The sequence below is a fragment of the Aythya fuligula genome, chromosome 29 (genome assembly GCF_009819795.1).
Source record: "Aythya fuligula isolate bAytFul2 chromosome 29, bAytFul2.pri, whole genome shotgun sequence".
Classification (NCBI taxonomy): Eukaryota; Metazoa; Chordata; class Aves; order Anseriformes; family Anatidae; genus Aythya; species Aythya fuligula.
Window position 1 is genome coordinate 176271 of NC_045587.1, and position 27524 is coordinate 203794.

A 27524-nucleotide genomic window follows, 5' to 3' on the forward strand; every position below is an offset into this window, starting at 1 on the left:
AACTAAACTATTCGTTTGAAACTTCCACCCTGCCCCTACCAAACACGCCGCCCTCCCACACGGTGACGCCAGCCCTGACGCTATCCCCATCCTTCCAAGGCTCGGACACAATGCACACGCGTGTGAGCAGCAAAACCAGGAAGAATCCGAGCCCCGACGCCACAATGAGGGTGCTCGCCCAACGTAGGAGGCAAAGGACCAAGCCTGGCCCTGCCCCAAAGCAGGTGGGAACCCAACCTCAAAGCTGAGCAACGAGGGGAGGAGAGGCCGGGTTGCTGAGGATTTGGCCAACAAGAGCATCTGCTAAAGCTACCACCTTCCACACACAGGGCTCAGTTTCAACTGATCAGCAATCCCCCCCCCCAAGTAAATCACCACGTTGGATGATTTGCAGCTACCCACAGAAAAGTCACGTTTTCTGAGAAATACAGTTGGTCCCAAAGATCTTTGTCTGGCATCGTGTTACCTTTTTATAGGCAAACCCAACAAAACACAGTTGTTTACCACTAAACTGCCTGCGAGATTTTGTTCATTAATTCTCAATGAATTCGAATTTATTACTGATATTATTTAGTAAACATCTGGCTGAATCACATTCTCCTTCAAAGCTCTTACTTGCAAGCTGAGGTACCAGCAAAATGTAAATATCTCCTTTGACTGGGAAGCACTTTGCATTTTGAAAGGTACATTTTAAACCTATAAAAAGGCGAAGGCGGAATTTTTACACCTCCAGGAAACATCCAGCAGAACTCGCCCGCTTTCTACCGCTCTTACACAAGACCTAAATATGGCCCCTCTGACTTAACACCACTCTTCAGACCTCGATGGGGCAAATATGCTGCTTTCTCTGCTGGTAAGCACAACGTATGCTAAGTAGCTCAAACTCATTGCATCGTAAACATTTTGTGGAAGTTTCATGTAGCCTCGCCCCATTTTCCGTGCAAATAAAAGGAAGAGGGTGCTCCGCTGCGGTCAGAGGGAACTGCACCTGGGAATCTGCTGCCAGCACATCGCCTGCACCCATCCCTCTCCCACCCGTGGCCATGTCCTGCCGCTCCTACAGCATCAACTCCGGCCGTGCCGCTCGGAATTTCAGCTCGTCCTCCGCCGCTCTGCCCCGGCATCGACGCGGCTTCAGCAGTGCCTCGTGGCACTGGGGCAGCGGCGCGGGCCCCCGCGGGCTGGGTTACTTCAGCTCCAGGAGTCTCAACGGCACGGCATCCTCCAAGCCCAGGATAGCTGTTGGAAGATGTCCTCCTCCGAGATCTGGATATGGCTTTGGTGCAGCCAGCGTGGGATTTGGCTACCGAGGTGCTGGCTTTGGCTACAGGGTCAGTGGAGTCTCCAGGCCGCGCTCCATCACACCCATCACCATTAACGAGCAACTGCTGCAGCCACTCAAACTGGAATTTGATCCCAACATGCAAACAGTGAAGTATCAAGAAAAGGAGCAGATCAAGACCCTTAACAACAAATTTGCTTCTTTCATTGACAAGGTGAGCAGCGAAACCCTCCCCAGCTCCAGCTCGCGGGCGCAGCGGTCCAAGGGAGGTGTCTAGCATGTAACAGGCAAGAAATCTTTGTAACACAACTTCTTATAGACATTGAGGGCAACTTTCAAAGTTGAACACCAAGGTGTTCAACAAGCCATGTAGTCTTACTGCCATCAGGGAAGCTTTGATGTACTGGCACTACTGATCTGATCTCTAGGCCTGACTGCAGGGAGGGAACACGCTGAGAATGGCTTTATCAGCCTTCCAGTTCCTCCCCATTTGCCTCCACGTTTTCCTAATTTGTTGCAAATTTTCCCTTTCTGGAAACATTTAGGTTTTTGTGCATTTCCACATCAGTTACCCAGAAAAAGCATATGCACAAAAGAACATTGGAGTAAGAAACAGCGCGTTCAAGTGGACCAGGAGCAGGACCATGCATTTCACGGCTGTTGCGTGGACACTGGCTCTCACAAGCACTTAACCCTCATCTCGTTTCCCATTTTGCTTTCTGGGATTCAGGTTCGATTACTGGAGCAACAGAATGAGGTGCTGGAGACCAAGTGGAGCTTTCTGCAGGGTCAAAAACAATGCAGGAATATCATCATGCCCATGCTAGAGGCTTATATTGGTAACTCAAGGAAGCAGTTGGAAGCACTGGGGTGCAACAGAGCCCTGTTGGAAACAGACCTGAAAGCAGCGCAAGAGGCTCTGGAAACCAACAAGAAAATGTAAGTTGAAGACAGAAATGTGAGTGTAAGGCTCAGAATGTTGTTCTAGGTTCATAAGAAGGCAGAGATCATGAACTTTTCATGATAGTACATAGTTCCCAGAGAACCTGTAGGTAGGCAGAGAGATCTGACAGCATCCTAGTATATAACACCAAGTCCCAGTTTATGAAGATGGAGAAAACAGGATATGTCTCTTCCAGGTTCTCTGTCTCTTTCCTAATTCTAGGAATTAACATGTAGAATAGTTAAGCAACTGTTTTCTGGTACAGAAGCTGAACGAAAACAGTTCTGCTGCAAATTTGTAAAAACACCGAAACCTCTCTGAAAACGTTTGCTTTCCCATGGGCTACAAAACAAGAACAAAGCACCCCAAATCATCTAGGGAGAAGTTTAAAAAAAAATAGGAGGAGTTTCATTTCTTGCAATAAGGCCTGCAGAATCCCAAACAAGGATGTAATTGCACTGAACTCAGAATCTCCCATTTTCCCACGCAGGTATGAAGATGAATGCAGCCAGCGGATCTGTGCTGAGAAGGAGTTTATTGCCCTGAAGAAGGTGAGCAAGGGGCCATTTGAACCTTCCTCTCCAGGTTTGGGTCTTTGGGGCGCACACAGAGATTTATTTCCCCAAAACAGCACACAAAACAAGTACAAACAGGAGCTGGTGCTCAGGTTTGCTTGAACTCAGATCAGCAGCAACTGTGTAATTGGGAGCTGGCGCACCGTCATGGTACCGGCACCAAAAGTCCCTTACCCTAAGGGTAGCCCCAAGTCTGTTCTCGCTAACGAACTTCCTTCTTCTCTCCTCAACACGACTTCAGGATGCAGACTGTTTTTTCTTAAAAAAAGCAGAGCTGGAGGCCAAGGTGGAAAGCCTGAAAGAAGAGGTTGACTTTCTGCGAATGCTCTACGAAGAGGTAAGAAGCCTCCCTGTCGCTGCCGTTGTTTGGATTTCACAGTCCAGTCTTGGAGCTGTTTGTCCCAACAGAAAGGGGAAGAAGGGGTAATGCAGGGCAGAGGTCACCCCTCGCAGTGAACGGGGAGACCCAGCAATTCATCTCTGCTTGGTCACCACAAAGGGGGAGCAAGTTGCATGATGTGCATGACACACCAGTGAGGGGCTGGCCTGGGAGCACAGCCGAACCAGCCTCTCACTGTCACCACCAGGAAACCCAGCAGCTGCAGACTCAGATCTCAGATACTCAGGTGATTGTACAGATGGACAACAGCCGGGACCTCGACCTGGACAGCATCATTACTGATGTCAAGGCTCAGTACGAGGACACTGCCTGCAGGAGCCGGGCAGAAGCAGAAGCCTGGTACAAAAGCAAGGTGAGAAAAACTGCCGGGGGGGGGGTTCAGATGCAATTTCTCTCTTAAAAACAAGATAAACACCCTCATGCTCCTAATATACTCTGATTTAACTCAAAGCATGTGTTTTCTGAGACACACAACAACGTCTCTGGGGCTTTTTTAGTTTGAGGAGCTGCGAGTCACTGCAGGCAGGAATGCTGATAGCCTGCGAGAGACGAAAAAAGAAATAAGTGAGCTGACACGGATAATCCAGAAACTGAATGGAGAAGTCAGGAATGCCAAGGACCAGGTGAGCACAAAATTAAACAGTGCTGTACATCCTGCAAAGGATGCTCAGTAGCCAGGACTTCGCTGTTCTGGCTGGGGCTGCATTAAAGTCCAACTCAGGCACTGCCTGAAGGCAGCTACAGTTAGAGCATCCCATCCCCTGCGAGCAGCACAAGGAAGCATTGAAACTGCACACCCAGCTCCCTTAAACCTCTGCTGGGGAGGACTGCATGTCCATCTTACTGCTGGGCTGAATGCACAACCAGACTTTAAATACACCTCTAGATAATGCATTATGTTTGAAAATACCAAGAGACACTGAAGACTGACCGTGTCTTGCTCCTTGCAGCGCTGCAAACTGGAAACCGCTGTGGCCAATGCTGAGCAGTGTGGGGAAACATCCATCAAGGACGCAAAGTGCAAACTCTCTGAGCTGGAGGTAGCTCTGCAGCAGACCAAGGCAGACCTGGCCCGGCAGCTCTGTGAGTACCAGGAGCTGATGAACGTCAAGCTGGCTCTGGACATTGAAATCACGACCTACAGGAAGCTGCTGGAGGGAGAGGAGAACAGGTGAGTGACAGACACCAACAGGGCTGGACAAGCTACTTTAGATCCATGTGTCAAAAGGGAAAAAAATAAAAATGGTCAGAGCTATTTTGCTATTTCAGAGCTGCCATGCTGCAAGTCAGGCTCGCAGCCCCAGCGCAGCTCTTCCCATCAGTCCTACCACACCTCCACTGGTGCACAGAGAGCAGGATAAAGAGGGGTCAGGCTCACAGGTGAGGCTAACGGGGCTTTGCAGCTGAAGACAGGTCAGTAATGGAGAACCTTTTCCCACTCTCTGCAGGCTTCGTGCAGAAGAAGGGCTGCCCGTCAACATCTGTAAGTTGGAGCATTCAACTTCTGCCTTTCCTCCAGGAATCCCCTAGGCTGAAATTCAGTTTTGCTTTGCCTTTTGCAGCTGTCTGCCATTCCCAGAGAGGTCTCGCCTACCGCCCAGAACCCACTTTTGCCAGCACCCAAGTGCCTGCCAAGAGAAGCTCATGCAGGAACGGCAGCGCGAGCCGCAGCGCTGGGGTCTGCGGTGAGGCTGTTCGCAGTGGGAGCACGAGGAGCTCCCACGTGAAGCTTGTGTCCACGACCAAGTCGGCCAGGAGCCACATGTAAGGAGCTGCAGATGAACGGCAAGGCTGGAACCGAAGCGACACACACGGCAAGAGCCGGCCAGCGCCGGAGCACGTGCACCCAGCTCCCCCACTCTGCACACCCATTTTCTATGCATGGGGATACAAAAGGCAAAGAGGGCTTTTCTGTGCTCAGGAATCATTCCCATTACGCAGTTCAAACACGATGCCTTTGGGGCAGTTCCCTGGTCTTTCCACAGATTTCAGGATCAAAACGAAGTGTGAGACAGCACAGCTTCTACCTATGAGCATTTTCATTAGGGCTTTACTCAGCTTTATTCACTTGTTTTAGCAGCTCCCACCCTAGATCAGCTTAGTTCTATCAGCTGCCTTTTAGCTTACAGATATACCCCTGGCATCAGCAGAACTCACCCAAAACTGCCTGGCTTGCATGTTCCCTACACATTGTACCAATCCTACTGAATATTTGCCCCAGAGGATAGATTTCAGTGGCTGCTGCTGTTTGGAGGCAGTTTGCTTCATACTCACATTACATATTTTGAAGCTAATCCTCAACTTTCCTTTTCCTTCCGTTTTTCTAAATGGTATGGCTCATCTGATGCCACAAATACCATCTTAACTGAAGGGCCTGGGCACCAGTCTGCTGTCAGGTATGAACGGGGCTGATCCATCACAAGGTCTGGCCCCCAGGACACAAAACTCCTCTGTGATCTTGCTTACAGGATTCAGATCCAATCTCAAACACATCAGACCAGTTTCAATCACCTTTCTGTCTTTCAATATATAGCAAAGGAAGCTGCCAGTGTAAGTATATTTACTCCGTTTGAGATTTGGGAAAGAAAGAGGATGCAGTGAATTATTCCTAATACCATGCATTTAGCCAGCAATGCTCATTAATGGCTTTTATCCTAGTTTTAGTCTCGCATCTCCAATAAATCGACATAGCAACAACCAGCACCACGTGCCTGCTTCTTTTTGGGGAGAAGAGGGGTTAATTTTGTCTCTACTCCAAGTTCTCTAATGATCTGTTAGCATGGGTCCAGAGGAGGGCCGTGAAGATGATCAGGGGGCTGCAGCAGCTCTCCTATGAAGTGAGGCTGAGAGACCTGGAGCTGTTCAGCCTCTAGAAGAGGAGGCTCCGGGGTGAGCTCCTTGCAGCTTTTCAGTACTTAAAGGGGGCTTATGGAAAGGGTTGGGAGCAACTCTGCTCAGTCAGACAATGACAGGACAAGGGGGAATGGTTTTAAACTAAAAGAGGGGAGATTCAGATTAGAGGTTAGGAGGAAATTGTTCACTCAGAGGGAGGTCAGGCACTGGGACAGGTTGCCCAGAGAGGCTGTGGATGCCCCGTCCCTGGAGGTGTTGGATGAGGCCCTGGGCAGCCTGATTTAGTGTGTGGCATCCCCACCTAGGGCTAGGATTGGAAACAGATGATCCTGAAGGTCCCTTCCAGCCCGAGCCATTCTGTAACTCTGTGAAACATCAAAACTTAGAAGGGTCTCAAACAGGCAGAGGTCAAGCCCTCCATCCACTGGTAAAACCCTCCCAGCCCTTCCTTCCAAACCCAGGGACTGCACATCGCTGCTGTCCCGTGACCCTCGATGCGTCAATGCTCCACGCACAGCTGCAGCTATGCGGGGAGGAGGCTTAGAAACCTCTCTCCAAAGCACCACCAAGAGAAAGGCAGAGCTCTCTTCTTCCCTGTGCCTGCGTGCAATGAGCAGGAGCCATTCCACCCAACGCTGAGTGTTTACGACCCAGCTGGCTGCCAGCAAGGCACAAGACACGGGCGCTTCCTGGGTTAGATGTCTTCATTAAGGCAGGGTGGAGCACCAAACAATTTTCCTCCCAGGAACTCCCCAGGTGAAAATAAATCAAAAACACCACCATTTAGAGGGCACTGACTAAGCAAAGACGCTCTAGCAGTTTGTATAAAGCTAATTGAAAACTTTTCATTACTACTATCGGTTCCTAAATCCCCTTAAACCCATCACTGATTGCCCCGAGGTGCCCAGCAACACTTCAAAGCCGGACACCAGCAGCTGCTGGGTGGTTTTGCACCTCCTTGTCCTTCCTCTCCTCCTGGGAGCAGTCCAGGCCCTGCTCAGCTCTCCAGTAGCACACAGCATCATTGCAGCAACTCCCAAGCTGAGCAGACACAGCTCCCAGGCCATGCTACACACACCTCCCCAGGCTGCAGATGCTCCAGCACTAGAGCACAGAGCCCCCACCATCCCCAGGGAGAGCCTGCAAAGCCTCTTAGCCTCCCTGCTGTGTGGGGGGTTGACCTTTATAACCTCATCAAGCCATTTAGGCTCCCAGTGAGGCTTCCCAAATGCACCAAAGGCTTCCCAGGATGGCAGCCCCCACCTCGCCCCTCCGTGCCTGGTGGAGCTACAGACTCAGCCCAGCCCATAACGATTTTGTGCCATTAAATTCCTTTTAAACACGAGGTAAAAATTTCCATCAACCTCAGAGCAGGGTTTTAGCTTTTGCAGTTGCTGAAAAGCTGATGGAAAATGAGAAGCAAATGCAGCTTAAATGCTGGGGAACTTGAGAAAGCTCCCCACCACCTGCAGCCTTCTTCCCAAGCCCTACTGCATCCAAATCCTCGCCCTTCCCCTGCTTCAGTTTCCATAAAGACAGTAACAGAACTCACCTCCTTTGTAAAACCCCCGGCACCTGCAGACAGACCGCATCTCTGCTGATCTCAGTCCCGTTATTGCAGCGACGCATCCACAATCACATCCCGGTGGTGCAGCAGCACTGCAGGGAGCAGGCGGACGGTGGGAGGCTGTGTCCTGCAACGCAGCCCCGAAGGAAAACCCCAGATGGGGGGGACACGGCGTTCAGCTGGGCCTCTGAACTGGAGAGGGAACGGCAGGGCAGCTCACTAGGAGGGGAGAAATGCAGAGGCTGAGAGCAAGCAGAGGTGGCAGAAGCACTCAAAGTAGCATTTGCATAAAGTATTAGATAAAGAAAGTATAAAGTATGCTTAAATATTGTAAATATATTTAAATATTATGCATTTTGCCCTGCAGAGAGCAAGAGGCAGAGGCTGAAGCACTCCCAGCTTTAGCAGAGATAGCCGGGCTTTCTACCTGCACGGAAACCAGCAACACTGTAAGGAGGAAAAAAGCCATTTCACTGCGTTTGTGAGCTCAGAAAGCTGCCAGATGCTGCTGTATGGTTGGAAAGAGAAAATGCGACAGACTGCCCACGTGAAATCAGCTGGGCATCTTTCAGATCGGTGAGAAAAGCGCATGCACGGAGCAACCTCCCCAGCCGTTAACGTGCTTGCAGCGGGGCAGAGCTTTTAATCACAGACCCATAGAACATCCCGAGTTGGAAGGGACCCGTAAGGATCATCGAGTCCAGCTGCCAGATGTTTAACTGACAGGGCAACAACTGCAAAGGGCTTTGAGGTGTTTCAGCTCTGGAGCTGTGCTGTGGAAAGGTGTAATCACACAGCAAAGTATAAAAAGATGGATGTGATCCTTGACCGCGTTGTATTACCTGCCCTAATCACAGCAGCAGGGAAAGCAGGCGAGGAGGGATGGCTTGGCTGTACCCTACCCCAGGGCACGAGCAGAATGCCCTGAAACGGCACCTCGAAGGGAAGAGGACTCGCTCATTTGAGGAGGACTTTTGCCCTCTGCAGTTGTCTTTTGCACTCTGTTGGGCCCCATCTTTGCCTTGACTCATCTATTTGCAAAGTTAAACAAACTTCAGCTTTTCCTGAGTTCCCTGAGCCCCGATTCACAGCTCCTCTGCGAACCACAGCAGCCTGCTGGGGCCACTCCAGCATCTGGACCAGGCACGTTCCCAACCTCGCAGCCCCACACCGACAGGAACGCCCTTTGTGCATGATTTTATGCACATTTCAGGTGCTCATTATCCTTCTTAATCACTGCTGCAAAACAGCGAGGCCAAAAAAGGCCTTCTTTGTGGGTCATGTGTTGCTCAGCCTGGCAGGGGCAGCGCTGCTAATGTTTCCTTGACGGAGGGCTGTGCCATGGGGGGGTGCCAGCAGTTCATGGGTCACCTCTGTCTCCGTCTGGAAGTAAAAAAACCTCTCGTGTTGCAAAGCTGCTTCTCAAGAAGAATTATTTCTTCTGAATCCAACGAGAGATTCAGGAAACACCTGGCTTTGCACGAATTCAGGGTATGCCAGCATTCCCTCTGAATAAGAGAGATTAAATTTTGACCTGCTCCTCTTGCGACCCCAGACTGAGCCAAGCCCAGACCCACAGAACGAGCAGAAAGCACAACGTGCATCCATCTCCACAGCCTCACACTCCACAGCATCTCCTCAGGTGTGCAGATGCCCTTTTTCCCAGCACTACTGTGCAGCAGATGTCGTTCTGCAATAGCCCTGCTAATCTCCTGTAATGCTAGGAGAGACCCTCGATCCCCCACCAAGTATCACAGAGCCTTGCAAAAGACAGCACAGTGTCATCTCCTGCCAAAAACATCAGGGCAACATCTTTCTTTGAGCTCTTTGTTTCAATTAACTTCAGGGGATTTTATTTTCTTTTGCTTTTTTGGCTGCAAGATAAAAGCCGCGAGCTGGGCGTGCCAGGCTGCTGATAGCACGGCTCTGCTGGGCACACCGGGTTCCTCCCTCCCTGCTCTTAGTGCCACGTGTGTAGTAAAACCAGACGCAGGCTGAGCACCGCACAAGGTGCAGAGCTGTGCTGGGCACCGGGGCAATGGGGCTGGGGTGGTGCCTGGGTCTGTCCCAGGCAAAGCATCCTACAGGCCTTAGCAGTCTCACAGCCATCCTCACACTGGAGGAAGAAGTTTTCCCCAGTGACTACAAAACCTCTGCTGGTCCTCTTCCCACCAGGGTGATGCCTTCAGCAGCAGCAGCTACACCAAGGGCTCGCCCCACATCTGCACCGTGGCCCCATGAGAGGGGTGGGGGTAAGCACAAGGCACCCTGGGGTGACCGCTTCTCACCCATGCTGCCCAAAAGGAGCAGGAAGGAGCTGACCTCATGCAGCAATCGTCCAGATTCACTTCTCTGAGCTTCGGCTGCCTGCAAGTGAAGCATCTCTTGCAAGGTTTAGCTCCTCTCCGCTGAGCAAATGGTGCTCAGGAAGGGCACGGTCCCAGCTTGGCTCAGCTCAGGGCAGGGCCCAACTGCTCAAACAAAACCAGTCCCGTCACCCTAACGCCCAGACTCGGTGCAAAACAAATGAAATTTACCCAGGAGTGAAAGCTAGCAGGCAGCAAACCCTAAGTGCTGCTCCTGACCACAGTGTGGCACTGCTCCAAGGGCCATGGCCAGGAGCAGGCTCTGGAGATGGGAGGAAGGTGAGAACACGGGAGGTTTATCCAAGCTCCTGAGCATCCAGGGCAGCACACAGGAGGAACTCGGCTGGGACTGAAGAAGCATGCAATAGGGAAACTTTATTAACGACCCCATGACAAACTCCCAGACCACAAAGGCATAAATGTCAACCAAAGATACGCTGCTAGGACATGGCAGAGCATGCAATACAACAGTTCCTTTGACTTGTTTATTTAAAAATTCTTCCTACTGCAGTAACAACCTGTTTATCTGGCACGTTTATGTTGAAGACACATTTTGGCAGGAACAAATAGTCATTGTAATGATACATCAACAAAACGTTTTTTCCCTAGCTGTAGTAGAGACACCACATATCACTAGTTTTGCTTTGAAATATCGGGTAGTAAACAGAGGCACCCAAGAATGGAGAATATTATCTCCCCTTTTAGTGTGCTACTTATAAATTTGAAGCAATTTCATACCCCTTAAGCTTTGGGTTTCTTTTAGGGAGGTGAAATGGGGAGGTGGGGGCTGGTTTATGAGCTATTTTGTTACATGAAGGCTGGAAGTTAACGTCTTCATTGCCTTCGGTAAGAAATTAGCTTCATTCAGATGAGAATTGCTCCATCCCATTTCTGAGCCAATTTCACCAAAATATAAGGAGAAACCCAAAACAGTTTCAACTGTTTTCTTCCTGGTATATTTTAAGAAAACAATCCCAGGCTGAAATCTCGACACGGGTTGGCATTTTCTGAGGAGCCTAAGGGAATAAAGTCTTCCAAATCATATTTAGATGGAGATAATCTTCTGGTCTCTTTTGTAAAACCACAGCAGAAATGTGGAAAAGCTTGCCACTCAAATGATTGCTTTGCCCTTCAAAGGGTGAAATCCAGCCCTGAGCAGGGGGCATCATGCACACAAGTAACAAAAAGCATTACCCTGCCTGCTTCCCTGGATAAATTTCACCCTACAGGCTTGAACCTGCTCTCAGTGGAATGGTTCCCGCTGAGTTCAACAGTGCAGGTTCAAGCCTTAGGCGTGATGTGGCAGGGTCAGGTACTCTGGTATCTCTTATTCCAATTCATTCATCACTGCAGAAATTTTGCAGCCAATTTGTCCTAAAAAAGGCAACACAACTTTTCTATGTTTTCCCTCCTCCCGTGTAGTGGGAAACCGCCGATTTCCGCTCCTGTGATTACTTCCTGAAGCTTCTGGTGGACGAGGTTGTGGTGACAGTGTAGGATTTGGTAGCACCCCCAGAGGAGAAGCCGAGTGCCCCACTGCCCATGCCTGCTCCCAGGTTAAGGCCTCCTCTGACTCCTCCCAGGAATCCACTGGAGCTGCTGTAGCCACCTCCACCGCTGGAGCTGACCACAGCTGAGGCACAGAGAGAAGCAAACCAAACGTCAGTGTGAGGGAACCCCAAACCCACTTTGGCACCCTCGTGCAAAGGGCATCTTTAAATTTCAGCAAGCAGATGACAATTTTCTATGACTTTCTGCAAAACACGAGGCTCAGGATACAGCTTCCTTGCTGCAGTTTGGCCACAGCATTTAGCTCTGTCCTAAACCAGAGGCGTGCAAAGGCTGAGCAGCCCACCCCCTCCTCCAGTCTGGCTCAAGACCTCCCATAGCACTGGGAACCCCAAATCATGAACACATTCAGCTCATCTCTTGGTGCACCAGAGAGGCCGTGGGCATGTTCACCAGCTATGCAGATGAGTTAAAACTGAAATCTGCCACTATCAAATTCTGTCCTGGTGGGCTCCCATTTAAGAAGGGGTGAACTTGGTTGCAGAAATTAAGGCAGGGCACAACCAGGCTCCTGCAAGCAGACCCAGCTGCCCCCCCCGCACTTTCTGTAGGCATATGGCTATGTGTAACTATTACAAATTATAAAATCAACTCACAGATATTGACGCTGCCAACTCCATCACCAGCCAACCTGTTGGAGCAGAAAAACACAAAGGCAAAAAGGAAGAGGACGGGTTAGGCTGTGCATTACTCAGTGTTCCCCCAGGGCCTCAGTGCAGAGGATGAAGACAATGGCAGTGAGTTATTACTGCTGTTGTAAATAATTCAGACAAGATAAGTGTGCCATCCAGCGCTTTGTTCTGGCCCTACATTTACAAGCTCTGTTATCACCTGGGGGGGACTAAAAGAGCACAAAAGCTCTCTCCTAATTCCATGGGGATTTAAACCACTTGGAAATTTTCTGCCATAGCATCAAATGTACAATGGAAAATGAGTCTTATTTCTTTGTATGTTTTCACCCAAAGTATCAATTTTTCCCTAGAGCTTGCCAATTTGGCAAGCCAAAACACTTTCAGGACCAAAAATCAGTTTAAAATGCAAGGTTTTCTCTTCCATATCTCCTTCCAGAAACTGGAATTGGGCCCTCATGTTGTCATGATACAAAGGGCTGGACCCTTCATCATGTAAAATCCACGGACTGCACCCACCTGCTCTCTTCTCCCTCCAGCAGCTTCCTGTAGGTCGCGATCTCAATGTCCAGGGCCAGCTTGACGTTCATCAGCTCCTGGTACTCGCGCAGCTGCCGGGCCATGTCCTGCTTCGCCTTCTGCAGAGCTGCCTCGAGCTCCTCCAGCTTTGCCTTGGCATCTCTGACAGCCATCTCACCACGCTCCTCAGCTTCAGCAATGGCAGCCTCCAGCTTGGCACGCTGCAGTGACAGAGAGCGTGTCGGTGGGCATCCCGTCTCCTTGGCGGAGAACACTACCACCCATGGACTTCTGGCACCTACAGACCAGCCCAGCTCTGTGACTATAAGAGCACTGGGGCCATCTGTTCGAATTAGACCCAAAGAAATTCATGCCTACACATTTCGGGGGGGGCACTGGAGGGAGATCAGCCTGCAAAGGAGGCTCACCTTATTCCAATAAATGTTCTTCTAAAAGGCAATTTATCTGACCCTGTTTCTCTCTCCACTGGCTACATTTTCATAAGACTTTCAGGTGACCCTCACTTTCTCAGCCCACCCACACTGCACACAATTGCACAACACTTGGGGTTAATGCAAACTCAGATTTTCTCTCCTGTTATGCCCCAGAGCTTGTTCACAGCCAGTTGGTCTCCAGTAAGCTTTGATGTGAGGCAAGCATGGACTCGAGCAGACCTGCAGTTAACAAACACCACACATACCCCAAAAGCATCCCTGTGGGGCCACATCAAGCTGGCACTTGATGTGCCACCCTCAGCAGTGCCCCTTGTACCTCCAGAAAGCTCCATGTTTGGCAGGAAGGGCTCACAATGAACATATGTGCTTTACACTCTCATTCATTATTAAGAGAGCTGCACCAGGTCAGCTCTTTACTTGTAAATGTGTGCTGAAACATCCCTGCCCTGAAACCAAATAAACACAAATGGATGAATCACAATGGCTTATCTCCAGCCTGTGCACTCTGGTTATTTGCAGCCCGTATTCAGCCCCAACATGGTTTGAACCACTCACTGGTCTGGCTTTCACCAGGCGTTTTGATAAAGTGATAACCACCCCTGGAGAAAGCAAACAGAACTCCTATACAGCTGAAAAATTCCTTTGTGTGCCCAAACATGGTGTTCCCTACTGCAGAAAGGGAGTGGACAAAGATCCCAGCAGCAAGAAGGCACAAGGACTGTGAGTGGCTGGGAGGGTTGCTATGTTCAGCCTTACCCTTTGGAAAGGGCTCCCTTTGCAAAGTGCTCACGGGTCCCTTTGCAGACATACTCTCCCCTACAGTTCAGCTCCCTCTCAGCATTACCTAGCTCATGACAAAGTTTCTCCCTCCTGCAGAACTGACATCTTTCAGTGCGATCGTTGCAACTATCAGCAAACTGTTCCTAGCAGATGCTGTGTTACAAGCCTCGCTCCTGGGAAGCCTGTTGCTGCTAAATCCACTGCTCTGCAGCAGGAAAACAAAGGCAGCTCCTCACCTGGGCCTTCGCATTTTCAATTTCACCCTGCAGCCTCTGGATCATGCGGTTTATCTCTGAGATCTCGTTCTTCGTGTTGCGCAGGTCATCTCCGTGTTTCCCAGCAGTGACCTGCAGTGCCTCATACTGTGACACAAAACAGCAGCACAAGAAAGGATGGAGTCAGCCAGGCAGCCTGTTAGATGCTACTGCATCTCCCCCCAGTCACCACAAACAGGATAGATGTAGTAACAGGAGCCGTTACTGCCCTTATCTCTCCCATAACTCACCTTGCTTTGGTACCAGGACTCAGCCTCTGCCCGACTCCTGTTGGCAATATCCTCATACTGTGCTTTGACCTCTGCAATGATGCTGTCCAGGTCCAGGTTTCGACTGTTATCCATGGACAGCACCACAGATGTGTCAGAGATCTGGGACTGCAGCTCACGAAGTTCCTGGCAGTTACATTAAAAACATACTGTTAATCACTGACTGTCAAGGGCCTCTCTTTTGGTAGCCAATTAGAGAGTATCAGAAGGAAAGGAAAAGGGAGGCAGAAAAAAGTCATCAGAACTATCACTAACTAAAAGTAAATTGAATCACATCAATCTTGAAAAGCACAAAGTAACAAACAGCAGCAGAAATGGCTCTGCTTATCACTGACAGCTTAAGAGCAAGGTTAGTTTACTACTTTCCTGAGATAAGACCTCAGCATGAAATGTTAGCCTGAGAAGTTTGAGCATCAGCTTCACCACAAAGCAGGGCCCCACTTCCACCATATCGCACAAGGGTGCAATGTGCAGAGTTGCATCAGTCTCTTGCAAATAGAAGGTATCAGAGGATAAAAGAGGCCTGGGACAAGGAGCTTTCCTTTCTCTCAGACAGCACAGACACACACAAACACACACCAGCACTACAGCATTGGGTCTAATGCATTGTTTTTCTTTTTTTCATACTAACTGCATTCAAAAAAGATACATGTCCCTGCCACCTTTGCAATAAATCCATCTCATATCACAGACAGGGAAAAACCACAGTGAGAATTCACAGAACCTGTACTTGTTTTTGCTTACGGAAGGGAAGACTCAATCTCTCCATCACCATTCTCACCTCTAGAAACAGCATAATAATTTTCTCAGTCACCATCCACAGTTCTTCACCTACTTGCAGTACTACATTGCAGCACCCACAAGAAGCAGAAAGGAACTTACCGCTTCATAGAGAGATCTCAGGAAGTTAATCTCATCCGTCAGTGCATCCACCTTGGCCTCCAGCTCCACTTTGTTCATGTAGGCGGCATCCACATCCTTAAAAAAAGAGTGATAATCCTATGAGATTGCTGTAGCTTTGATGACTAAGTCCACCCAACCTTGTGTGCACTCAATAGCAGCCGTGTGCCCACTGTCAGTTTGGACAACACAGACTGTGAAAGCCTCACGATCCCTCTGACTTTGGGAATTTTAAAAGGACAGGCCTTAGGAAATGCCACAACACATCCCCAAAGAAAGATATCATCATCCGTGAGATTGGTAAAATCTGGCACTCCTTCCTAGGTTCCTATAGGGACCTTGGTGCCCACGCTGAGGCAGAAATGAGATCTCCAGTTCTTCCCCTGTGGGTCTCCAGGCAGAGCCGTAGCAAAGGGATTGCAGGGACAAAAGGGGGGAAAGGGCTGCAAACGTATTTGATCAGGCCCAGCTAATACCCACGGCACGCACCTTCTTGAGCACCACAAACTCATTCTCTGCTGCTGTGCGCTTGTTGATTTCATCTTCGTACCTGCCAGAAGAAAAGGGATCGGTGTTAAGTTAGAGCCTGGTCACAGTGAAGCATTACCCCAGTTCCCTTTTCTCTCCCCCCATTTGTGAACCACCTCATCAGTCTCTGACTTCCCCAAGCAAGCCAGCCATGGGCAGAGGTTTGCTGCACCACTGAGGCACGTATATTTTTTACACAGGAGGTGCCAGCTGTCTGCCACAGCTTGATGGTACTGTTTGAACAAGCTGATGCCTGAAAACTGCTGTGGTCCGCAGCGCCGTTACCGCTAAGCTGGAAAGAATTTCTCACCACATTCTCCCACATTCATTAGAATTCACTATGCTTAGGGAGATTTCTGCTCATTATTCTCACTCACAGACAGCCCAGGGATGTCCTGCCTGTGGGGCTGTAGTCTGCGTCCCGAGGCTCTCAGTTTTTTCACTTGACCATTGACAGAGCACATACAAATGCAGAAGAGGTGCAAGCAGGTGAACAAATTCCTCTATGCTGACGAAGAGGTTTTTAAAGCTACATTCACTCTGCACTTCCTTATTCCAGACACATGAGAATATGCTGCAGGTGCCGATCACGTGTAAGAGCTAAGTGCAGTTATTCTCGTACTGCACAGAGTAGCTACGCTTTAAAGCCCCACAAACTTCCACTACTGGCACCATCACTTTTTTAGGTGTTTGCCTTCACGTGTAATGAGCTAGATCCTCAGCAGATATCAGCCATGCTCCACTGACTTGTACCACTTGCAAGCCTGGATCTCAGAGCCTGCTTTTCAGCATTGCGCATACAGCCAACCTGCTGATCCAAACAGCAGGAACCTGCTGTATGGATTCTCTAAGCCATCCAAAGGAACAGAGCAGGAACCGCTCTGGCCAGCTGTTTTGGAGTTGCTGTTGGCAAAGTAAGAACACTGCTCTGTTTATTTACACAGCCATTGTATGGCTAGCACTGTAATTTGCCTTCCAAAGCGTGAGCTATTTCAGTTTTGAGAGTCTTTATGTAACTCCCCTTCTGCTCTGCACTGGAAGCCTGCCATCCACACTGGTATAAAGGGGCGTTATCCCTTTCAAGGTCAATGAGCTGCATCCGCTGCTATTGCAAATCGATATATGGCATGGACATGACGTGCATGTGTCGTGTGTGCAAAAGGGAAGAGAATCAGGGCCTAGCCTCCAGCAGAGATGACCAGAAATTGGTTTAAAACAAAACAGAAAAAACCCTACCACCTGAATTTTTCAAGAACGGTTTGCCCAGTTCCATTTCCAGGGAGAACTCTGCTAAGCTGGTCAATGAACCACCAACAAATCATTCCAGGTTCTCCATTAACTCCCAAGGGAAGCCCAGCACCCTGCCACACCTTGGCACGCCCTGCACCGAGCCGCACAGACAGCAAGGATCCAGCCCGTTCCTACCCCTGCTTGCTTCGAACCACACCCTTAGTCAGGGCCGTGGCCAACTAAGGGACCGAATCTCATCCCCTGGGACCTTGTGCATATAAATCTCCACCCCTACCCCTGACACAAATGGTGAATTGCTCTGTAAATTGAACGTATGAAAACAAGGCAATAGATATAGACAGGGCTAGTTATGTTTTAGGTATTTGACTTTGAAGTTGAAATTTTCTTCATATAAACAGGGAGAAGCAGGTTCTGAACAAGTTACTACGTCCTTGCTCCTGCTGCAGCACTAGCATCTTACTCCTAACTGCTGCTCCCCTTCCCCTCCAGGGTTTAGCTTCCCAGCAGAAGCCCCCAAGCTGGAAGGATGAATATGCACCTGTGCACCTTACATTCATGTGACACACAACTGAGATTAGGGCTCCAACATCTCTGGGCACAAACCAGCTCCTTGCTGCTGCCTTGCAGAGAAGCAAGGTGCAACTGTGGATGAGCACAGAACAGAAGTAACTGAGCAGGGCTGGGGGAAAACGTAATTCCCGTGCACCTCCTTGGGAATTACTGGGTATTGACTTTCCCTAAACACACCCTGGGGATTATCAGATCTGTATGCTTTTTCAGTTCCTGCTTGATCCAGTTTGCCAGCTCCCTCTTTTCTTTCTTTCCTTTTTTTTTTTTTTTTTTAAAGGCATTCTCCTGTACAGCTGGGTTGGGCACAGGCTGGGACAAAGGCTACTTTCTTCACGGGACTCCTCCCCGACATGATTTGGACAGAAAAATTGCTTAAAAATTGCAAGTCGCTTGCTCCATTACCTCCCCACAGAACAAGCAGTGGTTCACCTACTGCCTGCCAAACTGCAGAGCTCTGATGGGGTTCCTACAGACCCAGAGGCCTGCCCAACCCCAAGTATGAAGCCATCCCCGAGGAGGCTCCAAGCAGAGTCAAAAGGATGGAGCCACTGAAGGCCATGTGGGAACAAGGTGCCAGGAACACCAAGCAATCCAGGCAGCTTTCCTGGACCAGCCACCTAGCTCGTGATTGAAACAAAGCAACACAAAACTCCCTCCCTAGCAGAAAAACTAGGGGCATCTCTGCCAATCTCCCAAATGACCTGCTAGCTGCTGTCAACTTCAACTGTACCGTTAGAAGGTTAAATTATACATTACTTGGCCTTGAAGTCCTCAACAAGATCCTGCATGTTCTTCAGTTCACCCTCCAAACGCCCTTTGTCATTCAACAACCCATCCAGCTGGCGTCTCAGGTTGTTGATGTACGCCTCAAACATGGGAGCGATGTTACTCCGGGCAGTCTTTTGGTCCTGGAGAAGGCTCCATTTGGTCTCCAGCATTTTGTTTTGCTGCTCCAGGAACCGGACCTGAAAAGCAACCAAGGGGTCATTTGTAAAAGCAGGAGGAAGGGGAGAGCTGACATTGCTGAGTTTGGATCTTGGGGTGAGGATGGGCTGTGGATGGTATCTGAAGAATTCACAGTGCTCACAGGAAACACCTGAATTCTGAAGGGTGATAAAAACCAGAGGGAGCATGGCTGCTCTGGGGCTTGCCTTATGACATTAAGGCTTTGTTTGAATTATAGATAAGCAGATTCTGCTTGCCTGACACATGAAAGAAGCCATCCAGAAACCTCAGAGTCAGCCAGTTACCAAACTCCAGGTCTGGATTCCTAGCATTTTGAGGATGCCTGAGCTGAACTTTACAACACAGGACATACAATCAATTGGTGGGAGATAGCAAAGCTGCAGGGGTACAGGGCAGAGCAAACAAACACAGTAAGCCCATCAAGGTCTGTTCCACTGAGTCAACTCCTCTCCAGGAGGCCCCCTCCTCCCTGAATTTGGTGTTGTGCAGATCGGCTCAGGTACAAATTGATCTTTAAAGCCTGCGCCCATTTTATGGGCCGTGTAAAGGAGGCATAAAGCTGGCCTAAGCAGGGCAAAATCCACTGCTGACAGCAATGAAAGCAGGGCTTTAGTAAGTTACTGGATTGTAACAGGCAAATCACACCTTGGTGCTGAAGACGTGACCCCAAGCCATTTTGTGAACCCCCCCACACGAGCTGAGGAAGGTTTGGGTTAGGGTTAGGGTTAAGTAGGGTTAAGGCCTACTTTAAGCAGCATCCCCAGAGCACTCAGTCTTTCCGACACCTCACCTTGTCGATGAAGGAGGCGAACCTGTTGTTGAGGGTCTTGATCTGCTCCTTCTCCTCCTTCCGCACCCGCTGGATATTGGGGTCGATCTCCAGGTTGAGGGGTGTCAGGAGGCTCTGGTTAATGGTGACCTCCTGAATGCCCCCGGGGACTCCTCCACCGAATCCCATGCCACCGTAGCCGTATCCAGACCGAACGCTGTAGGAGCTGCCACCTCCAAGGGAGATCCGCTTGTTGGTGGAGCCGAGGTTGTAGAGGCTGGAGCTGCCAAAGCCGGCACCCACTCCTCCGCGGGTGGAGGAGACGGTGCTGACCCGCATTTGGCTGACCCCTGGGACTGCCACAGAGCGAGAGCTGAAACTCACAGACCGGGACATGGCTGCTCAGAGGGTGCCTTCGGTATCCCCCACCCTTCAAAAGCTCGGGAAAGCTGTACTGGAGACCAGGGAGGCAAGTGAGCTCTCCTGACTCGCTTCTCCTTTTATCCGTTAGAAGAGCTGGGCTTGGCTCGAGGGCAAAAGAGGGATCGTTTTACTGCCTTCCGAGCTGGGTGTGCCTGGCAACCTTCCCACCCTCCGACAACCTGCTGAACTCGAAGGGAAGGGCCAGGGAAGGGGGACAGGACACACCTGGCGCCGTGTCCTGGCGCTCAGACCTGGCTTTGTTCCGTGCCTCCCTTTGCCTCTGCCACATGTGCAGCCGAGGGACAGGAAGCACGGGCTCCTCCGATCAACCTGGGCAGAGAATTAGAACAGGACAGGTCCGATCTCCGTGTCCTCAAGGCTTCTCTGTTCCTCCCTCCTTGCATAAAGGGATGCTGAAATGAGAAAAGGGGAACGTGCATTGATTTTTTGACTCTACCAGGGAGCAGGCGGCTCCCCCCATGCACCAGCACGAAGGAGATAAGGTGCAGCTGAGTTTAATATCGACCAAAGCCAGCTGCAGCCTCGGACGCACACACACCACGCTCTGCCAGCAGCACCCAGCAGGGCGCCTGCTCCATGCAGGAAAATGAGGTAGCAGAAGAGATATGCTGCAGCTGACCCTGGGCACATTTTCATCTCCTCTCTCCTGGTAGCTCTAAAATAAAGGTGGTTGAAGCAGGTTGCACCCTGCGTGTGGAAATGCCCAACGTGCCAGTCCAGACTCAGAAGGAGAGATTTCTGCTTTAACTTCAGTGTTGCTATGCAGAAACAGCAGAGACATAAAAAAACGGTTTTACAGGCTTTCTGCATTTTTAATAGCCTTGACGGGACAGAACTCTCTGTTATCAGGTCATAAATCCTCCGGGAGATTTCAAAGGCTATCTTGAATGTGTCACCCTTCAGATCTTCCTCCCATCAGGACAGTAAGATAGTGCAGGCTACATTTTCTGGCCACAGCCCATTCAAACTATGTACTTCCTTCTTTGCGGGGAGAATAGAAATTGAATGGAGATCCCAGCTACGAAAAGGAAATTCTGTTTCAAAAAGGGAAAGGGGGAGACTGAGCCCGACAGAGACATATGAGACAAGATCCTTCCCTGTCCTGAAAGCTGGCTCAGCTTCCATCACCAAAAAAAAAAGATTCACTGAGCGTAAAGCAAACTTCCACGTTACGCATACCCAGCTATCCCTGACCTGCTGGCTGCTGCAGACCAGCTATGGTTCCTTTCATCCATATGCAGAGAGCAACAAGGCAGAAGTCTCCAGCTATGTTACTTGGCTGAAAGTACTTCTGAGTTCACGGAGACAGGCTGCTTTCCTGCAACTCCTCTGGGTTGTCTTGGGAGGATGGGAATTGAATCTGAAAGTACCATTTACGAGTTCTACAGTTAGGCAAGAATAACTCCCACCAAGGCAAATTCTAGCTGCTGGATTTTATCAGGCTGCTTTCCAGCCTCGACTCCCCTACATCAGCAGACAGGACTTTTGCACAACACGACATGCAAACCAGAAAGCAATCCAGCCAGGTGAAATACAACCCTGCTGTCAGATAACCTATCACAAAGGCAAAGCTGTTCCCAGCAGCCTCAAAGGAACCACCCGTTCAGCAGTAAGAGAGCTGAACTTCACCCTGCTTTGCGCTATCAAGGGCCAGATCCATTAAAAGTCATTTTTTCTGATCGCAATGACCACCGTGCAGCACTACTGATTTTAAGGGAGGATGAGTCTATCTTCCATTCGAAGTTCAAGCTCTCTTCTGTTCCATTCGCAGCCCAGGTAGTGCAGCAGTGAAGCAGGAAAGCCTCCTGTACCACGCTTGTGCACACTCGCTCCCAGCTCTGCAGCTAGCCCGTTCAGATCCCCTGTCCTTATCACAACCCAACTTGCAATGCGAACGTTCCCCATTTAAATCCAGTTTCAAGCCAGGTTAAGCCAAAGCAGGATCCTGTGATCCTGGCTGTCACAGGCAGAGTCTCTTTGTGTTGCTGAGATGCCATGACAACGCCGCATTCTTTCACAACCGCAGGGACCAGTAAATGCTTCCAAGCCCATTCGAATGACCCCTGGGGATTCTGGTTGGGTAACAGGGAAGACACTGTATGGACCGGTTAAACACCCTTTTGGGGAAGTGAATGCTTTGACACTGTGACTGTTCTGCTTGGTGTGACACCATGCCAGCCCCTGCACACCCAAGCCAGGAACACCCTGTCGCTGTGCACCAGCGCTCACAAAGCTGGCCAGAGGCACAAGTGACAAAACCCTCCGAAAATCCTTCATGAAGCGTACCGAGATTAAAATTCCAGCCCTGAGAGGGGGCGTGGGGGGAATCAAATGCGGCCACATCCTAAAGGAAGAGGAAGAAGTCTTTACAAATGAGCAAAATTGTTTTAAGAACACGTTATTACACCGCTCGGTGTCTGTTGTTTCCTCACCCTCAGTCGATATCCGTGGGCTATCTCTTGCTGTGTGCTTAGATTGCAGTGTTTGGTTTGAAAGCTTTCTGGAGCAGGGAGTGCCCTTAGGTTTTGTGTTTGCACAGCGCAGTCCTGGTTTGTGATTACTGCTCCAAAGTGCTTCAGCACTGAGTCATAAATTAGTTAGTGTCTTAACGACCAGCAGTGTTTTGGTGGTCTGATGACTGGGGTATCAGAAGAGAATGACAAGGCACTCATGGTGCCATTAGAGAACGACGCTGTCAGGCTGTTACTCTTGATAACAGCACCCAAATGCAATGCCAATAAAGCTGCCACGCTGAAGATTTCCCCCACGCTGCAATCACAGCTCCCCCTTTCAGGAGCTGGCTCCTAGAGTACCATCAGTGATAAAAGTCTCCGGGTCATCAACAACTCATAGGAATTCATAGGAATATCGAGAGATTGCTCCAGAGGGAACTTGTTCTCTGACTGCCCCAGCTGCAGGCACTGTATGTGATGTACAGATGCCCAAACACGAGCCACGTCCAGACAAGGTGCTTATTGAACCCAGAGGATTAGATTTGTACTTCCCGCGTCACTCGGGTGATAAAGCTCGCTGTAATGCCACAGCTCATCCACCTGCTTGCTTGAAAGCAACTTCTCCAAAAGGCGACGGCTGGTGATTTGAAGGATTCATTTGTTCCGAGGCTGGTACCTTGGTACAGTTCATTACCCTGCAGCAGGAACCCTCCTGCTACAACTCAGGGCACTGTGCCTAATTTGAGGTTGTTTAATTGATGTCTTTAATTTTCTGCCACTGCCCACTTCCGAAGCCCTGGAACAGCTCCCTTGAACCTGGTAGGATTTTCCTTTTAAGTCACCACCCTCTTGGCCTTCTGTTGGATAGAATGAATCCTCAGACTTCATAATCAAGTGGCTTTTCTGGAGACCTTGAACCACTCCTGGGGCCTCTCTCTGCTCCAATGCCCTTGGCAAATCGCAGAGGCCGTGCACTGGCACCATTTACACTGTAAAGTCCCATCTCCATCAGAGCTGGAAGCTGCTGCGATGGGTCTCACCTAACTAGCCAGCTACACCTCTCCTTTCTGCAGTGAGGCTGAGCAGTCTCAGTACTGAGGGCGGCACCACGGGACCTGCAGGAACAGCCAGAGGCTGCTTGCCCAGGGGACAGAGCCAGCTCCATGTTAACAACGAGGCTTCCAGCAAGCTCCTGCCCTCCAGGAGCTGCACCTCACCGCTCCTCCTCGCCCTGCCTGGCTGGGAAGCCCTCGGCTCAGCCCCTCGCTGCTCCTGGAGCGCTGCCTGCTGCTGGCCACGTAATCCACTGCTGGGAAGCAGCTCCTCAAGCCCAGAACGGGCCGTGCCAGTCCTGCTACCTGAAACGCACAAAAGGCACCGGTCTAAACCCAGAGGCTTTTAGGTAACAGCACAAAAACAGCCGCCAGCAGAGCTCCGAGCTGCTGCCCCTGGATCCTCCCCGCTTTATTTTCCACCCGCTCGGCACGGCAGTGGGGCTCCCCGGCCCCCCGGCTCGAGCCCCGTGTGCCTCCTGCCCCGTTTGCACAAGGATTGCTCACACCCTGCGCTGCGGCTGCTGCTATGGGAACTGCTGCCCGTTGCCACGAGCTCCTGGACAAACAAGCACACCCAGCCCATGCAGGCGGCCTGCACGGATCCTGCCTGGGAAGGCATCAGCAAAAGTTCTCCGTGCCTGACGCACGGGGGAGGCATTCAAGCTATGGACTTTCTCCCCTCTCCAGCCTCCTTTCCATGCATTTAAAGCAGTTTTGTTTTTTTTTTTTTTCCCCTCTCCCCCAAATTACAAGATCTGATGATTACAAGAAATCATGAAGGAATAACTATAAATATAGCTATAATTATGTATAATCATAATTACATGGACAATTTTTACATGAAAGTCAAGAGTCACTCCTGCAGCTAAAGCCTCGAGGAAAACAAACAAACAAACAAAAATACTGCAATTCTCAGAGCCAAGGTGAAACTGCCAGTCCTGGCCAATGCTGGGCTCTGCTTTTCTGGAAACGGTGTCTCAGAATAGAATGGAAAATCCAGGTTTTGTCCCCACAGAATGACACAGAGCAACATTTTGAGCCTGGCCTGGTGCATCTGTTGGTCGGTTCCAGCTGCTAGCAGCTGGTCTGATCCCACCTCTGCAGGTACACACACGGCACAGAGCGGGCACGCTGGGGCAGAGCAGAGTCCATCCATCTCAAGCAATACACGCTGGCCAGCACAAAAGCACAGGGTCATTATATCGCGGTCCTTCCTCTGGCCATGCTTCTTCAGCCTCCAGCCATCCATCAGCTGTTTAACCCTTCCCATGGAGGCTGCACCTCGACCGGCACGTTGAGCTGCTGGTGAGGGATGTTTCTCCCCGTTACCCCTGCTTGCTACAGCCTGTGGCAATAAGATTGCACGTGGCGTGAGATCTTCCCCTGTTCCTGTTTAATTAACTCAATTGCAAACTAACAGACGCCGTTCGGAGCAGGCATCAGCAGCACAGGTACCCTGCACTGCTACAGGAGGCTGCAGGCCTGATGCACGCCTCGGTTCAAGGATAACGCCATCGTAACCTGAGCAAGGAGATTGGAGCAGGGAAGGAGAGAAATGGTCCTGCACAGTCATCAGGAAGAAATGCTCTTATCAAAATTTCGCCTCATCTGACACAGATCGGGCAGAGTCAGCAGCACAACGCCGGCTTACACCGACTGATGCTCCGTCTCCACGGTCAGGAAGGATTAAGGACTGACTTCTCCCAAAATATGTAGCTCCCAACATGACAGCCATCCTCAATCAGCCTTGTTTGTACAGCCCTCGGCACAGCCTCATTAGGGACGACAACTGGGTGTCTTAATAGCTACCACAATACAATCAACCATCTTCACCCCGGTGACTACGCGGGAGCAAAGCTGCTCTGCAGCCTCTGGCCCCAATTACAAATTCCAAGATCTTTCGCAAAATCAAAGCTGTCCAAACAGATCTGTTGCCCAATACCGGCTCCTAAGGAAGAAAAACAACAAAGAACAACACGGAGCCGTACGCAGTGTTTTAGATAAACTGTCCTGCAGACAGGAAGTCCGTGGGAGAGGCAGGAATAAAGCCCATATTGCCTCCCTCCGCTCCCTGAGCACATAGCTACGCCTCAGCAGATGAGCGGCTGTCAATATTTATTTGAATCCTCGGCACGTTAGATCGCAAAAACCCCAGCAGATTTGGTGCAGGCTGCTCTCCTGCTACAGAGGTGGTTTGTTCCACCAGAGGCAGCTTCTCCTGGCCAAGCACTGGGGCCATCCTCTGCAGGGACGTTTCCCACGAGGACCTGCAGGCATTTTACGCACTCGGTGCACAAAAATGGAAGTTGCAGCCCAGCCTGCGAAAGCCCAGATGGTTTTGTGCAAGGCTGAGGAGCAGAAACAAGTCACCAAAGGGAAGGGGGTAGAGCCAGGGAGGGGTAGGATGTCCCCATGGATGAGTCACAGCTGAAAAACAAAGGTAAATAATATTCAAATGATTAATTCGTTATGAGTATTTTATTACAGCTATAATCATGAAGATGAAATGATAACCTTTGCCTCCAGAGGGGCCATTTCAGCTCTCAGGGGGAGGTAAGTGCTTTGTCCCAGGACTGTAAAACATTTTCTGTTTTCTTCCCTCCCCACGATCTGAGCTCCAGTACTTCCCAGCTGCCTGCTGCCACACTGGCCCCGTGTTTTATCGCTGTATTTATACTTCGGCCAGCAAAACGTCTAATGAAAACTTTCCAGTGCTTTTAACCCAAATATAACAAACCCGATGGCTTCAAATGAAAGCCAAAAAGGAAGGTGCAAAGCCCCTTTTCCTCCCGTCCTTTCCTAGCTAAGGGCCTGGTATCAGGTTTTACAGTAAGAGCAAAGGGCAAGACTGCAGCCTTGGACCTGCCGGGGAGCCAAGCCCTGGCTGCTGATGGCAGCAGAGGGTGTGGCAGGTCTGTGTCATGTATCGCCATAATCAATAAATTTTACATCTAATTATTGTTGTCATCGCTGGGTGATCTCACCCGAGGGAGCCTTTCCAGGTATGTGGGAGGGGAGGGATGATCAGCCCCGGCGGATCAGCCCGGTGGAGCTGGGGCTACCCAGGGCCATGCCGGCTGCTCGCAGAAACCTCCTCCAGCCCCAGCACCCAGCCGGGCTCCTCCCGACACCAACCCCAAAACCACCCCCCAGCCACCAGCTCAGCCTGGGGCAGGCTTCCACGTTACGTGAGGACAGCGAGGGAGGAGGGAGGTTTGGCAGAAATGGGAGAAAAGGCAAAACAGCAAAACAGCCCTGCTTGCGCTAGGACTGAGAGCAGCTCTCCGCGATGCTGAGGATGCTTTGTTCCTACACACGGCCCTTCACCTGCAGCAAGAGGCTTGAGCAGAGCTCTACCTCGCTTTTCTATAGGAAAGCTTTTTTCTATTTTTTTCTATTTTCTACATGAAAGCTTTTTAAGGGCCATACAAGGCAGGACCGAGCTCCCAGTTTACTGCATGCACCAGGCATGAATCAGTCGCGTAGAATTTGACCCCAGGAATTAAAATCAGGGTGAATCAGATCAGGTACCAGATTTAACAAGGATTACAGGCTTCCTCCTGGGCTTAGCACCGGCCTGAGCCCGACACATGCGTGCACGTGCCGATGCACGGGGCCTTTGCACGTGCACACACAGCCCCGCCGTACCACCCCGTAACTGCCCTCCAAAGCCAAGCCGGAGCGAGAGGAGCGGGCGATTCCTCTCTCTGCCTCAAGGTGCTGACTTGGGCCCGTGCCTGAGTGGCGTGCGTAGTACGAACCCGCTGAGCTACGCTACAGGGCACGCCATTTGGTGCCAAAGCTTCCCTTGCAGACATGTCGGGACAGCAAGCAGCTCCCGACCGCACGCTGAGCTGCGAAGAGGAAGGTCCAGGAGCTAGCTGGACCCGAAGGTAACACAGCACGAAAACCATGCACGCAGCAACTGCCCCTCTGCAGCCCAGCAAGCAGTGACCAGGAGCTGCCGTGCCCGCTGCCTCTGCCCATGCCGAGGAGCCTTGGGTTGCATCACTTACAACACGTGCAGCACGACAACGCGCCCCGAGGAGAGCTGTGGAAAGGTGTGGGCACAGCTGGGTGACTTCTTTGCCTTCATTCCAGAAAGG

At 50.5% G+C, this 27524-nt stretch overlaps 2 protein-coding genes and 1 long non-coding RNA gene across 4 annotated transcripts in view; 1 reads left to right on the forward strand and 2 right to left on the reverse strand.

Moving 5' to 3' along the window:
• The first annotated feature begins 1043 nt into the window (after positions 1 to 1043).
• LOC116499903 (keratin, type II cuticular Hb4-like) lies at positions 1044 to 4375 on the forward strand. Its single transcript, XM_032204756.1, has 7 exons — positions 1044 to 1496; positions 2013 to 2221; positions 2716 to 2776; positions 3042 to 3137; positions 3388 to 3552; positions 3698 to 3823; positions 4151 to 4375. The coding sequence occupies exons 1-7, from the start codon at positions 1044 to 1046 to the stop codon at positions 4373 to 4375; spliced, it is 1335 nt and encodes a 444-aa protein (XP_032060647.1).
• Positions 4129 to 8202, reverse strand: LOC116499907. Its single transcript, XR_004254256.1, has 3 exons — positions 8048 to 8202; positions 7606 to 7839; positions 4129 to 4351 (listed from the first exon to the last, which is right to left on the reverse strand). It is a non-coding gene; the product is annotated as an uncharacterized LOC116499907 (long non-coding RNA).
• A 2139-nt stretch (positions 8203 to 10341) lies between these two features.
• Positions 10342 to 27524, reverse strand: part of LOC116499899 (keratin, type II cytoskeletal cochleal) — a 60458-nt gene continuing 43275 nt past the window's right edge. The window contains exons 4-12 of one of the 2 annotated variants that reach the window (XM_032204752.1): positions 19488 to 20302; positions 18488 to 18696; positions 15872 to 15932; positions 15365 to 15460; positions 14444 to 14608; positions 14175 to 14300; positions 12704 to 12924; positions 12152 to 12186; positions 10342 to 11619 (exon numbers count right to left, since the gene is read on the reverse strand). In XM_032204752.1, coding sequence (XP_032060643.1) covers positions 11438 to 11619; positions 12152 to 12186; positions 12704 to 12924; positions 14175 to 14300; positions 14444 to 14608; positions 15365 to 15460; positions 15872 to 15932; positions 18488 to 18696; positions 19488 to 19862 — 1470 coding nt within the window. In that variant the 5' untranslated portion in view covers positions 19863 to 20302 and the 3' untranslated portion in view covers positions 10342 to 11437. The remainder of the gene's footprint in view (positions 11620 to 12151; positions 12187 to 12703; positions 12925 to 14174; positions 14301 to 14443; positions 14609 to 15364; positions 15461 to 15871; positions 15933 to 18487; positions 18697 to 19487; positions 20303 to 27524) is intronic. The other variant, XM_032204751.1, reaches the window with a different exon arrangement.